Source organism: Dermacentor albipictus, chromosome 1 (genome assembly GCF_038994185.2).
Source record: "Dermacentor albipictus isolate Rhodes 1998 colony chromosome 1, USDA_Dalb.pri_finalv2, whole genome shotgun sequence".
Lineage (NCBI taxonomy): Eukaryota > Metazoa > Arthropoda > Arachnida > Ixodida > Ixodidae > Dermacentor > Dermacentor albipictus.
Window position 1 is genome coordinate 315,011,832 of NC_091821.1, and position 17,166 is coordinate 315,028,997.

The window sequence follows — 17,166 nt, forward strand, 5'->3', positions numbered from 1 at the left end:
GCTTGGAGTATGACAAAGCGCGCGTTCGAAGGGAAAAGAGCCATTGTACGCACAGATACACGGAGAGCAAAGAGTGATAGTTCTAGCAACTAATGGCATTTCATAAAGGTTCGCGGCATGCCCTCGGCGGCAGTCTATGTCATTCCTCGCTATGACAATAGCAGTGCAATTAGCTGCTTGCTTTATGAGATAAGCACTTGCGTCAACACCCACGGTACCTCATAAGAAGTTAGTCTCCAAGGCCCGCATTCATTAGAACTCCTTATGCAATTGTGGCATCCTAAGAGGGAAAACGTTCTTACGAACGAAAACCCTTGTGAACACCGTCTGTGTCATTCAGTTGTCCTTTAACTTTAAGCCATCCAATCTTCGAGGTATAAAGAGCTATGTTTGCGCGTTCACCAAAAACATATCATTGAGCTAATAAATGTACTAGTCTTATGTTTAATCTTTCGCTCTTAAAGCAGTTGCACCCTTTGGAGTGTATATTTGTCAAACAACCATAAGCGTTGACTGTCTTGCCCGCATTTGCCTTTTTTAACGCTGCGAGCGCGGTACTTCCATGTCACCAACGGCACACGCATTATTAGCATGACAGAGCATTATCGATAGGAGAGTAGCGAGCGCAGCGTTTTCAAGAAAGGAAACGCAAGCAAGACAGGCGGTGATTATTGTTGTGAGGCAGATATACACCCCAGAGGGTGCAATTGTTTTTAGAACGTAGATCCGTGAGCGCAGGGCCACGCTCGTGAGATTGCCGGAAAGACTCACCCGTCCGCCACCATCGGAGTCGTCCGTTGTGTCTCCCTGCGCCTGCGAACAATAAGCAGCAGCTTCAGTTTAGTGTATGAGTAACTCGCAGGGCGTCCACGACGCACGCCAAGCGCGCTGCGTAAACAACCCTAGACAAGAGCGCCTCAGAGCTACAGATGACTGCACCTGTACTGCACGCATCCATTAAACGCTCTGCACTACAGTTATCTTTTCGTCCGCCTTGACTCTTCTTAACGCTCTGCACTACAGTTATCTTTTCGTCCGCCTTGACTCTTCTTCATATCTTTGGCTTTCGCACAACAAATAAAGTCGCGCGGTTTCTCTACTGTACGACCAGAGATACGCAAATTATGTGTTTTTACTAAAACGTTATTGCTCATATGTCACCCGTGATGTTTGAATTGTCGGCACTCCTCTTTTATTGCGTCAGCTGACAAGGGGCACTCAACGCCGCGTCCGAGAAGCGCTGGCCTCCTTTAGTATCGATTTAAATAAAAAGTCAGCAGGAATTAAAATTGGACAGTTTCTAAGTTCGGTAATAGCCATTTGTCAATGTTAAGGAAGTATTAAAAGGGGCACTGCAAAAAAAAAAAGTTGTAAGCATAAATGTCTTATTTAATCAAATCATGGCATCCTATTTATGGGCGTATGCACAGGTGACAAAATAACATCGTGCTGACCGTTGACAAATATAAGCGCCAGCTGCTCCTTTTCGCATACGAAGTATATTATTTGGTTGACACTTGTATGTTTGCGACAGTTCAAAGAAGTTTCCAAAACAAAGCATAGCCATTAGAAAGCATTTCTTTTTATCGTGGCCTGGTTGTGGAGGGTTGGCTATGTGAACGCGTGCGAACGTGTGCGAACGTATACACAGACAAGGACATGTGGCCAGTCCATCGTGTACGTCTTGCGGTTGCTGCAAGGTGCTTCAGTACCTGATATTGGAGTGTCCCGCTTTCAGTGCGCTGCGCCCGTCGCTAGTGAGGTACTATCGATCACCTCCTTGGCCTGAGACGTAAGTACGACACTCGACGAGTGCTTGTACCCCTGTGGTTGTGCGTCTCGACGCGATCAGGCTCATCGCGCCTACTTACTTTTCTAGAATTAACTAACAGGTTCACGTTCGTAACTCAGATACTATTTCTTCTATTTAGCGTGACCTGCAGTGACCCGCCCAACTGTGTGTGACCGGTACTGTGTGTGTTCTGCTTTATTGTTTGAGATTTCCCATCTTGGCTCTTTCTTTACTGTTCCCTAGCCTTCCTATCATCCTATCATCAATTTCCATGTTTCTGTCTCCTCCTTTCACAAGAGTAGGCAGGTGCTGTGCCCCTTCCTGTGGCAGTTGCCAGCTTGCTCCTTGCTTTGCCTTACCTGTCAAATGTATATAAGTTTTCAAAACAAATAATAATAATTGTGCCGGTGCATCGAGTTGGTTCCGCAGACAAACTCCCAGTGCATGCTTCAAACTCAGGTTGCATGCTTTGGCTATACACGAAGAGGCTCGATTTATTGACAGCCCTTGCTCTCGGACGGTCTTGTAGTGAGTACGTAAACGCAGTGGCTCGGTTATGCGAGCTAGATTTAAAACTATGCCGTGACTCTTAAAGTACACTGATTTGGATCCTCCCACAAAGAAACAGGAAGTTCTTATTCGAAGTGAAAAACATGAAAAAACAATGTAAACTGCGAAGCCGTGAATTCAGTGCACAATCGCAATTCTGGTGTTTTGTGCGCTATTTATATTTTCATCGTAATCAATATACATCAACCGGTAACTAAAATAAAGTAACTTTGCTTAGGAGACATGGTTTAAAAAGAACGTAGTGTTAGTATTTCGCGTACTACTTAATGTCAACCACGGATTACCATAATAATATATGGTGTTCTGTGCAACCAAGGAAGAGCGACAAATAAATTAACAGAATGCCGTGTTCAACCTTACTGCCTGCATCTGTTTGGATAAGGGCAAGACAAGTGACAACTTTCATTGCGCCTTCTCTTCCAAGGACCGTCGTTAAAATTCAGCACGCTTTAGCAATACCCTTAGCCTTAATGAAAGATCTCACGCGCGCAGTAGACGCTCAGACAAATGAGGGCGGTACAGACAGAGTAGTTCTTGCGTAAAATTAACCGCATGTGATCGTCATTGTGCCCTGCATGCAGTGTACGAGAGGACATAGGCCAAGCCCTTAACCTGCTATTTCAACATCGTTACACTCCAAATGACCATCCTAATATCAACACCTAATCTCTCATGGAGCGCATCTTGAGCTAAATGTACTTGGACTGGGACAATAGCACCGCATGCGTGTCCCGTGCTACACCGACGTTTTGAACCTGTCTGCGAGGCGCTGGTTTCAACGAGGTGCCTTAATTTTACATGCTGACTGTGATGTGTTTTGTGCGCGTAACTTTTCCTGTGTGTATTATTACATTTATTATACCACATTTACCGCACCAGAACTGAAATTCGGGCTAGTTGCTTATTCATGATCGTCAGATAACAGCGCTTAAATGGTTATGTCTTTTCTACGTTCGTCCCTTGTCTCAAGAGCGCTGTTATTTGACGATCGTACTTAACTGGTGTGGCACATGCTACGAGCGCCATCAGGCAAAACTCGCCAGTTTCGGGAAGCCGTCCTCTCTCTCTCCCCGACAGGTCGTCCAATATTTCGATCAAGACTCCCTCGCTCTGACGAATTCAATTCACAAATCCGAAAAAGCCGCTTGTTAACGGCATAGCAACGCTAACCGAAAACTGATAGCAAATTTCTTAACGAGCACTAAAGCTCGATATGGACTAGAAATCGGTTAAGTCTCCGGGCTATATTTTATCACAAATCCCTGTTCTATACTGTTCTTTACCCTGCTCTGTTCTATCCTCGACAAAAGCCAGACACCGCAGACATTTCGTACGTATAAGCTTGTTTGTATGATCATTATGTGAAAGCTGGGCCTTCGGAGACACCGGCTGCTTCAGGGACCCTGTCATCACAGTGCGTTGAGTGACACAGCAAGTGCGTGCTGTAGTACTGCATACTGAACGTTCGCAATATCGCGCCGTACCATGGCCCACGTGAGCGACATGAGTAATAAACGGCCTCCTGCTGAAGACAGCGCCCAGGGCGAGCTACAGAGGGGTTCGATTCCGCTTTCCTTTTCAGGCAGTGCGTATATCTTCCATCACGTGACCAACGTGCACGCTCTGCGATTACCTTAGAAGGCGCGAGGCGGTAGTTTCCAAGCTTTGCTGCGGAAAATCCGCTCTCGGACATTAATTCTACCGTCACGTTGTGCCTAAGGATGCCTTCTAAATTTCTGGAAAAAAAAAGCGAGACGTCGCACTCTCGAGTACTTCGTTTAGTGCCTTTCGACGAACGCCGAAGTAGTATGCCTTACATCGGAGATTGGGAGCGCAGTCATCCTTTGCCAGAAAACGTTGCAGCGAGTGGAAGCAGGGCTTTAAACGCCTCCCGAAATCCAGGGCAAAGCTAATGTCTTTCTAACTAGAATCGCGCAGCGCTCCGGCAGTTTGGCTGGCACCATGCAGCTATAATCAGCTCGTTCGATCACAACCAGGCTTAGTGCATAGCCACCATAGCCACTTACAAGCTGCCATTCAATAATCAATGCGACGTCTTGGATGAACCAACGCTTATAGTGAATGACATTGTGATTTTCTGACAAGCCATTCAACTACGAGAACTGTAGAGTGAGGTGCCAGTTTTGAGGCATTCACAACACTGCACGGATTTCGCGGTCACAGGGGAAAGAACTCATCGCCGTGCATGGGCACTGCTGTTGCCTCCTCTGTGCCCTCGCACAATAAGCGTCCAGCCTCCTTGTTGAAGGCACTGACCGCGTCACAGAAGAAGAAAGGAAATTGTGCAGGAGATAGAACGGGAAGCGTCACAAAAAGATTTAAAAAAAATGGAAAAAGGAAACAAGCATAGCCTCGCGGGTCACGTCGGTAGTGCGCGCAAGAAAACGTTCACGTATAATAACCTCTTTCTCCCACCCTCCCCTTTACCCAATTTCTTTTCTGAAATTTCTTTATTTCTGCCTTACGATGCTGTCCCCTCCCCTCTTTCTTGCTTTTCTTTCTTTCTTTTTTTCTTTCCCGAGTGCTAGTCTGGCGATTCAGAGAAGGTCGTCGTGCCCCTTCGGCACGTTACGCCTGGGCGCCGTTCGAGACAAACGCGGACGTCTTCTACGCGCTTGCGGGACCTGTTCTTTGTTTGTCCGGGCCCGTACGTGACGCCGCCGCCGCCAGCCCTGCAGGCGAAGGTCGGCGTGACCCGTCACTCACATAGTACGAACGGCAGCATGCCGGAAGCCGAGTGGAACACGCCTTCTGGTCGCGCATCTGTTCACGAAAAGTAAGCAGAGGCCGCTGGTCACATTCCGATTCTCGGCCGCGGCAAACTGCGAAAGGTGGCGACTCCCCAGCACATTCGCACACATTCGGGCCACCTGAAGCAGGTGTAGGGTGTATAAGAATAGCGATTTACGCGAGTTCGTCCAAGTTCATAGCGTGAATGCAGCGCAAAGGACCGAAGTGCGGGAAGACAAACGTGAGGGTAACGGACAGAAGACCAAACGCAAGCAAAAACAAGCACATGAGATGTGCTTATGCTATAATATAAATTATCGTGAGCACTAGAAAAGAGTGAGTGTTACACACGCCCTGCATCGGTCGTGTGCCTTTCGCTGCTCTTTCACTTCACTTGTACCTTCACCGTCGAGTCGCCATTATCGTCGCGCATCTACCAACGGCGATTTTAAATACTATTGTTACGATGCGACAGCAAGGACGGAAGAAGAGGAGGACGAAGTGCGCTTGTCTTTGTAACGGCTCAGTGTCCGCGCGGCAACCCTTCTGATTTTATTTAACAGGTAATTCTGAGTTATCCAATGTTATTTCAATAGCTATTAGGAAATTTACGCTCCATATTAATTTCGAATAATCTACCCATTTCTTGGCAAATCCCCCATCGTGAGTAGGAGCCACACGCATCACAGGTTACAACAACAACAACCCTGTTTCATCTATTCCTCTTTAAATGAACGCGCCCCGTCGCAACAATATATTTGAACTTGAAGAGCAAAGGCCGGTTAATCTCCTACCATTAAAGTTTACCAGTCGCTGTCGCTGATTACTGCTGCAACCACTGCGTAAACAAAGGGTGAGGGAGACGGAGGTTCGTCGCCTCCTAGGCTGTGGCGTGGTGCGGAATAGCCAGAGCGTAGGAGAAATTGCGATAACGCTATAGGGCGCACATGGGGAGAATAACGACGACGACGGGTTTGAACCAGGGCGCAACATATGCTCCTCCTGAGCGCCACCTGATAAGCGGCGCTCGGGTGGAAGAACTGCCGGCGGCTTTTGCACGGCTACAGGTCCGCTTGCAGCTAGCAACAATCCTCTTCATCCTCCTCCTTCGTACAACGTTCAGTCAGCCCGTGGTGAAGCTTTTTCCAATCTATTCCTTTGATAGAGCTACCCACGCACGCACGTATGTGCCGTGTCTGAAGTCTGTATTAACGGACTCAGCTTGTCCTAACGAGTTTTAAGTCAAAACCGGCATGTTTCATTCGGTGCTCACTTCTTTAAGGAGGCCTGAATTCTGAGAGTGGACGCAATGTTGCGAGAAAAAAGAAAGAAAGAAAGAAAACAGCCAGACTCAATCCCGGTTGCCATCTACGTAAAGCGAAGCAGTCTTGGTGTGATTGGCTTACAAAGTGTTAACGAAGTGTGATTTTCGACGTATAAATATTAGTATTAAAGAGCACCATCTTATATGAAGAAATTATTTTTTTCAGTCAACTATAGACAGGTGTGGACAGTATACACATATATTTACATGCAGTACGTGATATATAAATATTATTTGCATAAATCTGCAGTGGTGTCCACAGTGTCGTGTTGCACTCGTGGTGTTTCTGAGGCTTCGGTTTGTTCCAGCGCGACTACGGATCGAAACGCGCCAAGCGTCTCAACCAGCTGTCTTAATTGCCCGCGAGAGAGGATGTTCTCCACCTCTTGTCGACGCATGCGTCTCCGTGGCGTAATGGTTGCAATCTAAGTAATGTATGCTAGGGGTCTTGTGCTCGAATCCTGCCATCGGACAAATTTAGTGATGTTCATTTAATTACCTATAACACCGTACGTTGTTGAAAAGGATGGATGGAAACAACTTTATTCTGAATCCGGCAAATTTGACGACCCGGGCTCAGGTCTCCCATGAGGGGACTTCGAGGCCTTGCCTCGTCGCCGCCTGTCGGGCTTGCTGGACAGCTCACTCTTGTGTCTTGAGGTTGGAGCTGCGCAGAGCGGCGGCCCACTTCGACGCAAGAGCCTCCGGAGCTACTGCCATTGTAGCTGATGTTACCCGACACTCCCACAACATGTGTGACAGCGTCGCTCTAGTTTCCTGACATAATTTGCAAAGAGCAGTCGGGTATTGCGCGGGCAAAATGTGCTGCAATCGCACCGGACTGGGGAATGTTTGTGTTTGCGATTGTCGCCAAATGACTGCCTGGCGACGTTTCAGCATGGGGTGAGGTGGGGGCAGCAACCGCCTGCCTAGCTGGTAATGCTTGGTGATGTCATTGTACCTGAAAAGGATGCGTTTCCAAAGTCACAAAGTCGTTTGAAGTCAAAAAGACGAAGTTTAGGCAAATCCATGTGTATCGAAGAAGCGGAACGCTATAGTGGGCCATCCTTTCCAGCGCCTTCTAGTGGGTCGATCTCTCCAGCGCTTTGCTCGTGGAATGCCATTCGTGCTGGGAATCCGTACCCGGCTCTGACGGTTGGCGCAAACGCTGGTGACTAAAAACATCTTCACACGAGTACTAACCACCAATACCATGCTGGCTGAATCATGCTGCTTGCAGTTCCCCTATAGTCTCCAGTGCCGCAGTTCCCTCAAGTAATTATTGTGTGAAACTCTATGCTTGAAACTTTAAACTCGTAAACTACGTCGTCGGTGTACCACTCCAATGATGGCGCCATTCCATTAAACGCGTTCGGCGTTAGAGGCCAGATATATACGAAAAAGTGCCTGGAACTAGGCAGGAAAGCTTCTTTATAAAAAAAGAAAGGTGGCGTAACTTTTTGGCTATTGCCTCAAGAGACGGCGAGAGAGATTAGGCATCTTGCCTAGCCCCAGCAGCACCAGTGTCTTCCTTCGGAAGGCCTCTCGAGAAGCAGGATCCAAATCTGTGGTCACAGGCCACACGTTTGTGCGGGGCCACAAACGTTAAACGCCACCGCAAGCCGATCATTCGCAGAGACGAGAACATGTATTTACGCAGTGACTCTTGCCAGGCGGTTGTCACGCAACGCACGCGTTTCGGAACCACGTTCACGGGAACTGCCACTCTTCGCTTCACGTATATAGCACCCCGCCCCTCGCTTAGCCTTTCGACACCTGTCAGCAACCGCACGTGCCCTACGCTTCGTCTGTCAGCGCCTTAAGCATCGAATTTTTGAACGCTACCGTTTCTTATTATAGCGGCGATTTAACGCACCAGCTTCAATCGAGCCGCGTTCGAGCTGATCTGCTTGAACGCGGCTCGACTATCGGAGCTGCCTCACCTTCGTCTAAAGCGTCTCTCCGAGAAATGGGGCATGCAGTGACAAAGCGCTACGTAAATATTAAGCGTACTTATCAAGTGTTGGGATTTGATGATACAGGAAGCGTATTGAGGGAAATGCGCTCAGTTGCCATCTGCGTCTGAATGCATTGCCAATGCAGGCCACGCTGTGGACCCCCAATCACGTGACATATGTGGCTAAGGGGGTTTATTGCATGGCTAATGATGCGTGCCAGTCACCAAGCTACAATATTTGTTTGTATCACGGCTCACAGACACCGCTTTTCACCACTCACCGATCATATATCTGCCAAACTTAATTGTTCTACAGGTGTAAACGACGAATGCCGAGCATCATCCCCTACCTGTTCTTTTTCTTTCTGAGGTCTGTACGATCAATTCCACTGGCGTGAGCTGTCTGTCTGTTTTCTTGCTTCCCCCTTTTCCTTCTTCCCAATCAACTTCCCCCAGGCAGAATGGCTATGTATAGTAACATTGGCGTAGTTTTCGCACTGACTATCTCCATGTGTCAGAGAGATTTTCGCGCAAGTACAAGATATCGGATATCTGGGAGAGTAAAAGCTATGCGGCCACCCCCCCGAATAAGGCATGCAATTTCCAGGCATATAATGAGCTCGGCGAATGCAGAGCACGGGCAACAAGATGTTTCTGGTAGCAGTGGCATCACAAAGAATTATTATTATTATTATTATTATTATTATTATTATTATTATTATTATTATTATTATTATTATTATTATTATTATTATTATTATTATTTGGATTAGAAGGAACATCGAGAGAAAGGTCTTGATTAAAATACTGTGAACACGAATACATTTGACGGCTAATAACACCTAATGAAGCCTGTTTCGCAGCGTGCCCCGGAAGAAGTCGGCAAACAAACCACAAAATCTGAACGCGTAAAGCGCTGGTTCCGACAGCAGGTGAGCGGCTCCAGATGGTGTGGCCGCTGCACTTGCGTCTAGTGCGTTCGACGCCTGAATACTGGTAAACATTCGCTGCCGACAAAACATTCGCAGACCGTCGCTACGAGGCGCTGCCGCCGAAATAGTTTTCCAGAGACGGATGTTGCCGGCCCTGCCTGCATAGTTATTACTGCCCGCATGTAGTTAAACTGTATCCAGGCGTGTCCTTTCCGCCCTTAGAGCAAAAGAAAGCTATAAAAAAATCAAGAAGACGGCAATTTCCATCTTGCCTTTTAACAGTCGGCCATCACTCCAACGAAAGTGACCTACGCGCAACGACCAGCGCAAGGTAGCAAAAGAAACGGCTTAGCCGCCATCGCGGCGCCTTCCACGTTTTCGGCGTTCGTCGGGCGACCGGTCTTTAAAACTCAAATCGAAAGCGGAGAGCCGCGGATGCGTGGTTAACGCTTTAACCGGAATTACGCAACACGAGAGAGGAGGCCGAATACCGCGCGTGCTGCAGGGCGTACGCAGTTGAACCGCGAAGGGAGGCACGGGCTAAGCCTCGGTCAAGAACAAAAACGAGAACCTCGGCACGCGTGCCAAGCGCTGCTATTCCGCAGGAATAACAAACGACCGAAGGAAGAGCTGCAAAGGTGGCGCCACATGCCGAGCGCGTGGTTCCACGGCAGCGAGTATTACGGCACCACGCCACGCTGCCGAGTCGGCTGGATCCTTCGTTTTCTTGTTCCCCGCTCGGCGGGCGGCGCAAAGGCGTCCCGCCGCAACCGGTTCGCGACTCCGAATCCCCGGCTCGACAGATACGCACACGCACACGACGACGAACGCACGGCGACTGGAGGAGGAGAAGGAAAGGTGGCTTTCATATATGCAACTCTTCTCTCGGTAAAACCATGCTGCGTTGTGGAACGGCGTTTCGTGCAAATATCACCACGTAGTAAAAGGATACAAAGGCCGAAACTATACCTTACTGTAATGGTGATGCGAGCATCTGACTTCGTGCTATCATTCCTAAATTAATAATTTAACAATTTATGGTTTTTGAAGAAGCTGTCGTAATAAGCCAATTCATTGCCAACTGCATCCAAATAAACAGTTTGTTCAAGCGAAAGTCATGACTATTCGTGCTAATGTGGGGCTCGAGCAACCATGCGCCTTGTGCTAGCTTTCTTCAATCTGAGCTAAATTCTTTACCTTCGATGAAAGATTGTTGCACTACATTTTACAGACTGCGTTACTGTATTGTTCTCTTCATCAAACGTCCGTGCGCTGCTTAGTGCTGTAGTGGTCAGGTCCCCTTAAGCTGCCATGACCGGCTTTCCTTTTTTTTTTTTTTCCTGATCCCTTGCGGCGCTGCCCTTTGATGCCAAATAAATTCAAGTTCAAATATTCCTGACGCTAGTTTTTAGCCCCATATTCGCTAAATGTCGGTGTTCACCCGCTAGCTTTCACCTTTCTTGAAAGCTTCACTGAATAAATTGTTTACCCGCCGTGGTGGCGTATAGTGGCTTTGGCGTTGCGCTGCTAAGCCCGAGGCCTCGTAATCAAAGCCCGGCCGCCGTGGCCGCATTTCGATGGTGGTGAAACGCAACCAGCGCCCGTGCACCGTGCATTCAATGCACGTTAAATAACCTCAGGAGGTCAAAATTAACCTGCAGTCCCCCACTACGGCGTGCTTCATAATCCTATCTTGATTTCCGTACGTGAAACCCAAAAATTCAATGAACAAATTGTTTAGAATACGAAAAACCACGGAAAGTCGCTCTGGTGACAGGTATCGCAGGAAATGTATACACTGCAGAATCGTAATTTGTTTAATGCATTCAAGCTAAGAAGTAAACTGAACAGAATGTTATAGACACAAATGCTGTAGAAGCGGACAGACAGCACGATCGAGTCTAAACAGCAACAAAAGCGAAAGCACCCGCAAGGGCGTTTTTAGCCATGTCAACAAGCCCAAGTCATGTACATGGTGCTATTCAGGAATCTTTCGAATCCTGCCACGTTGTCAAATTTCGCCATGCTGCTAGGTTATGACTGGCTCCCGTGGTTGCTGCGATCCCTCTGATTATATCTCAAGACGCTAACATCGATGAATTCGACAATGTGTGTGAATTGACTGTGTCGGCGTAATATCCACGGTCTAAATAAAGATATCACCAGGGCGGTTTTAAACCTCCTTAGATATCACCGTTCTCAAAGTGGCTGAACAGGACAACGTCTCGCTGCCCTCCATTGTAATGTTCCTGCGAGACCCTATACGGCCTTGAATTTACCCCGCCCAACGAACGTGCGCTGCGTTCATTCGCAGCGTCGTTGGCAAAGGCAATCGCTTTCTGGGTCATCAACATTAATGCGCGCAGACGAGCGAACGCTTTTAACAGTACCGAGTACGAAGCCATAAGTGCAGTCAGAGATGAACCGTTTTTCGCTGTACGTCTATATACGCACCAAGCAGACGTCGTGCAGTCCAATTATAGCCTAATTCTATTTCACGACGACTCAATTTTCCCTCCGTCGCTCGCTAGAGCGTCGCACCGTTTATGTTCTCTTCAAGGGCGACCAGTCGGCGCTGCGGATGACAGTAGTAATGAAAGAGAGTTGAACGAAAGGAGCCTTACGTATGCGGCGCCGTATGGGATTATGCTTCAGCACGCACTGTAGGCACTGCACAGCATTAGTGAGACCGCTGGGAGACAGAGAGAAGATGGGGAAAAGAGAAGCAAACGCGGAGAACAGCCGACGTGTCGGCAGTAAAGAACTCCACTGTCATCGTCCAAAACACGTATACCAGGAACAAAGGCCTTCGGGACACGCGAGGTGCAACAGCTGAATGAGAGAGAGAGAGAGATGAGAAAAAAAACAGAAAAAAAGCGATATGTAGAAATACCATTCAAGAAGCGAAAAGGAATGCGAAGACGCAGAAGGGAGGGTGAACCGAGCGGCCTCCACGCCGGCCAATCAGACACAGTGCGACGTCCGTCGCGCATGGGAGCCGCCTGAAGAGGCACGCCGCAGCCGATCTGGAACTGACGGTGGGACGGCGGGAGCGCGCTCTCGACATCCGGCATTCCGGTTTTAAATTGGACAGACGTACGATTGATTGATCTCGACAGATCGGTCGCGTAAAGGTGCTCGCGCGCAGCCGCTGACAGAGTCGGGGAATAAAAACTGCAAAACGGGGATCGCAAAGTGACGACCGCCCTTGATACCACCTCATCCATTATTTATTCTAGTAAACGAGATTCATTCCGCATTCCAGATTTGAGCCATTAAAATAAAAAAGAAAAAAACCCGAGCAAGACAGGCGACGAAGAGAGCCGCTTTTCTGCATCTGAATAGATGTGACTACATTGGGGCGCGCTGCTCGCCAATTTATTCGTGTTCTGTGTTTACGGGCCTCGGGTTCTGCGAAAAAGCTGGCAGTCCGTGCAATATCAGCCTAGTTCGTCAGTGTGTAGTGCATTGCTGTGGTCGTACACATGCAACTACTTGATGACCTACATACTAATCATGTAGGTTGCGTGACATTTTCGCACATCCCTCTCTTTTGTAACTACTGGAGACGACAGCGCATGTCCATCTGAAGGGAGGAGGAGGAAATAAAGAGAGAAGGCAGGAATGTTAACCAGAAATGCGTCTGGTTGGCTAAGCTACTCTGGGGAACGGGAAAGAGGAAATAAAAAGATAAGATAGCGAGACACCTATGCCACTAGTTCTTGCAGGCACTGCCTAGACCATATGCTCTGGCGTCGCCCCTCGTTACGAGGCACAGAACAAATCAATGAAGACAAGTGGCTCTCCGCTACCCGGAGTCCCGATGCCGGGGCGCAACTATGGGCTGTCCAGAGGGCCCACGATGAGGCGGTCGGACATGGCCTGACTGTCCCAACGTGGGAGTCGCGTATCTCAGGACTTTCACTAAAATTTTGCATCCATAGCGAGACGGAGGGGATGGGGAGGAAAGCCACGGTGAGCTCGCGCTCGCACGCGGAGGGCCTGAGCGAGTCAAAGGATTTCACATATAAGCCAATCGCCCTCAAGAAAGACAAAAAGTGTCTTCACAGCTCTGTGGGCCGACGAGCGATGGGGACGGTCTACTAGTAGCCCCCCTGCACAGACAACGGCCGATCGTCCAGTCGTCGCAATGCGATAGATAATGTTTGTCCGTCCGAATGAAATCGGTGACAATGGCACAATAAATGCTCGATGTTCTCTTCAACGCCGCAGACGTCGCACGCAGCACTGTCGGTCATTCCAATCAAAGTAGTCTACACCTTCGTGAAAGCCACTCCCAACCACAGCTGGTATAGAAGCGATGCCTCACGCCGGTGAAGCTCGGGTGGAGGTTGGAGCGAAGGGTTCAGTTGCAACCTGATGCGCCTTATATTTGGGGTGTTCCACTATTTAAAGAGAGCTTGCGTGCCAGGCGACGAAGCTTCATTGCAGCGCCTGTCCTGAATAGAGGAATGGGTACGTTGTGTTGTTCTTGATTACACTCGGGCAGCTTTGTCTGCTTGATTACTTCTGCTGATCCCGCAATGGTTAGGTATCCAGTCAAAATAATTTCGTGGCCTTTCTGTTCGACGTCGTGATGAAGTTTGACGATTTAATATGTTAGCTGTTCGTGAACTCCACGCCTGAGAATTGACTGCATGCTATGTAAAGCCTGTCTAGAGTCGGAAAACACGGCTCATGTACTAGGACTCTGTGTGTCAATAAATTGAAGCGCCCCGCGCAGAGCCATGAGTTCGGCAGCCGCGGACGTCGTGACACGTGACGTCTTGAATCGTAGTGTTACTCCTCCTGTCGGTATAAACACAGCACCGCCAGAACTGGTCGATGAGGTCGATCCGTCAGTATAGATGTGTACGTGGCTACTGTATTTCTCGTACAACAGGAGTAAGCTCAATTGTTTTAGTGCAAGCGGTGGTAGATCTAACTTTTTCTGAAGTCCTGGAATTCTGAGGTGTACGTCAGAACGAAACAAACACCATGGAGGAGAAGCCGACGTGTGCACCCCGGTGAAAGTGGTGCACGATATGCACTGACAGTTGTGCTAAATGACGTGCGGGGTCTTTCCACGGTGAGTGCAGCGAGGTGGTGGCAAGGGGTCCGGGAAATGTGCCTGACGCGTACACACAATGTCACGACGGCGATGTGCGTCGTGGTTAAATATTCTTGAGCAATCTAAATAGTTTCAGCTGTTGACGCACTGCGCGGTAATCCAGGGCATATCCTAAGAGATCGAGCCCGAATACTCTGAATTGTACGCAAGTTAGGTTGTGCAGTTGGATATAAGAGATAGGTTGTACCGGAGGAATCCAACAAACAACACCATGTGCAGCTTTAATATGGATTGTGTGGACAGTCCCCTGTTCTTTCCTGCAAGGAACTTGAAGAGATTACAAATAGCAATCAGTCGCTTTTTCACGTGGTTCACATGAGGAGTCCAAGACAAGTCTCTGTCGCTTACAACTTCCAAGAACCTGTGACCTGCTGCACGATATCACTTGTTCGTTGATTGATACGGCGTACGCAGACATTGCCTTCCAGGTAAACGCCACCACTGCGCACTTTTCCCACGTCACCTCCAGACTTTGTTTACGAAGGTAGCATGAGGTCGATGGTTTACGATGGTAGCATGAGGCCGCCTAGTGAAGCCGAGCGCGAGGCTGAAGCCGTGTCGCCTTTGACGTCCGGATACAGATGTCGTCGGCGTAGATAGAGAGTCAAACGGTGCTTGACAGGTCCTCGAATAGTCCAATAAGGGCTAGGTTAAAAAGCGTTGGGCTTAGTACTCCGCCCTGAAGGACTCCGCGGCTACTGTAATACTGGACTGTCAGGCCATCCTCAGTCAACATGTTAAAGGATCGCATCTGTAGGTAGCTACGAACCCAGAGATATATATTGCCACCAAGTCCTATTGCTTCTAACGCTTTAAGGATGGCTTCGTGGGTAACGTTATCGTAAGCCCTTTTAAAGTCTAGCAACAAGGCAGCAGACAAGCGTTTACAGGCCTTCTGGAATTCGACGTACGTTACCAAGTCGACAACGTTGTCTATAGATCAACGGCCGCGCGTGAATCCTGTCAACGTGTCTGGATAAATTTCATAGTGCTCTAGGTAGCATTCCAGACGGGCAAGAAGCACCCCCCCTCCTCCCCCCATCCGTTCCATTACTTTTCCTACACAACTAGCAAGCGCGATCGGAGGGTATCACGCAATGTACACAAGCGACTTGCCAGTTTTGAGAAGCGGACTCAGGTGACTTGTCCACTTTCTGGGGAACCGTGCCAGTCGGCCACGAGTCGTTGTATAGGGGCAGGAGTGCCTTTCGAGCCCGTTCACCAAGTTTATTCAGAGCGCGGTATGTATTGCCATCTGGTCCTGGCGCTGAGGAACGCCTGCCCAAAGCAAACGAAGCCTCTAGTTCGTTCAGAGAAAAAGGGCACTCTATACGGGGATCACTTAAGAATGGTGAGTGGCGGGGAGTCTGCTTTCCCAGGGAACTTGCTTCACCGGCAATCCTTCTACCGAAGGATTCTGCGACTTCAATCTCTTTGCATTGTAGGTAAAGGGCCAGGGAATTAAATGGGTGGCGCTGTCCAGGGGTTGTACGGAGGCCACAAACAGTTCTCCATATGAGAGACAAAGGCTTTCGGCAGAGTCTCGCAGAAAGACATCCATCATTGTGAAGCCAGCTTGTTCGTACGATGCTGTATTTTCTTCTGTGTGCGTCTGGCCAATCTCAAATCATAAAAGGACTTCGTGCACCTATATCTTCCTTCCGCACGACGGCGAATAGCCCGAAGTTTCTCTAACCTGATGTCAGATTCGGTGGGTGCGGAACTTTCCAAAATCGAATGTGTGGCAACCTGCAAGGCACCCTTTATCGCGTCCCCTAGGTTGGATGGTATGTCGTCTCGACAGCAATATTCCATGATTGATTTAAATTTTGGCCAGTCGATACAGTGGACGTCTCTGGTGAACTTGGAGCTAGTAGCATGCCCATCTGAAAAAGTCTACAAAGGACTGGTTCTGCTGTGGCCGGAAATATTGTTTTGGCGGTTGTTTTGGCTAGCACGCTCATACAGGTTGAGTCAGTCCTCAACGTCGACATTATCATGGCCGGAGAATATGCCAGGATCGCGGGGATTTGTAACCGCAACGTACATTGTTGCCGCGGTCGCAGGAGTAGAAGGAGACGAGGTGTCGTCTCCGGGAGCCATGGCGGAAAGCGGGACGGTGCGGCCGCTGCGGAGCTCCGTGGCGACGACAGGGAACGGCACCTTCCACCACATTGTTACGCGAAGGACGAGTCAGCAAGACGAGCAACTATTTACAGGTTATATTTACAACAGCGGTTGCAGCGCTGACCGGTTAGATTCGCAGCGCGAGCCCAGTTCGTTCTTCCTCCTCTTTTCGCGAGTGATGGCACCCACGCGCCTTGTTCAAACAATCAAATATCACATGCGTGTAGCAATATAATGCAAAAAGAAAGAAAGAATGTGAGCAGAGACAGATTCCCTTTTCGCTGCTCACTTTGATGACTTTGATCAAATACGGGCGCGGCGCAACACAGAGATAACTTGTGCCCGACTTTCACTATTTCGAGGACCCCGAGGCAGGCATTGAAACTATTTCATTCTTTCTTCTTTTTATTTAGTTATTTATTTGTTTACTAATTTATTTATTTATTTGGACTATGGTAACCATGTCGCACTGTGCGCTGGAGTATACAGAGTGATAATATTTAAGTTTTATGAAATTTCTAAACATAGAAATTCTAAAAATTGTCTGTTGCAGATAACGCAATTCTAGTCCTTGAGCTGGAT

The 17,166-nt window shown here is 48.6% G+C and overlaps 2 protein-coding genes across 6 annotated transcripts in view; one reads left to right on the forward strand and one right to left on the reverse strand.

Annotated features, from left to right (window-relative positions):
- Window positions 1-17,166, reverse strand: part of by (focal adhesion protein tensin) — a 354,735-nt gene that overhangs the window by 262,382 nt on the left and 75,187 nt on the right. For all 4 annotated transcript variants that reach the window (XM_065435184.1, XM_065435202.1, XM_065435175.1 and 1 more), the window contains exon 2: window positions 772-813. In XM_065435184.1, coding sequence (XP_065291256.1) covers window positions 772-813 — 42 coding nt within the window. The remainder of the gene's footprint in view (window positions 1-771; window positions 814-17,166) is intronic.
- The window catches only part of LOC135904493 (transport and Golgi organization protein 2 homolog), a 183,493-nt gene that overhangs the window by 8,689 nt on the left and 157,638 nt on the right, over window positions 1-17,166 (forward strand). The gene's annotated exons all lie outside the window — the stretch shown is intronic.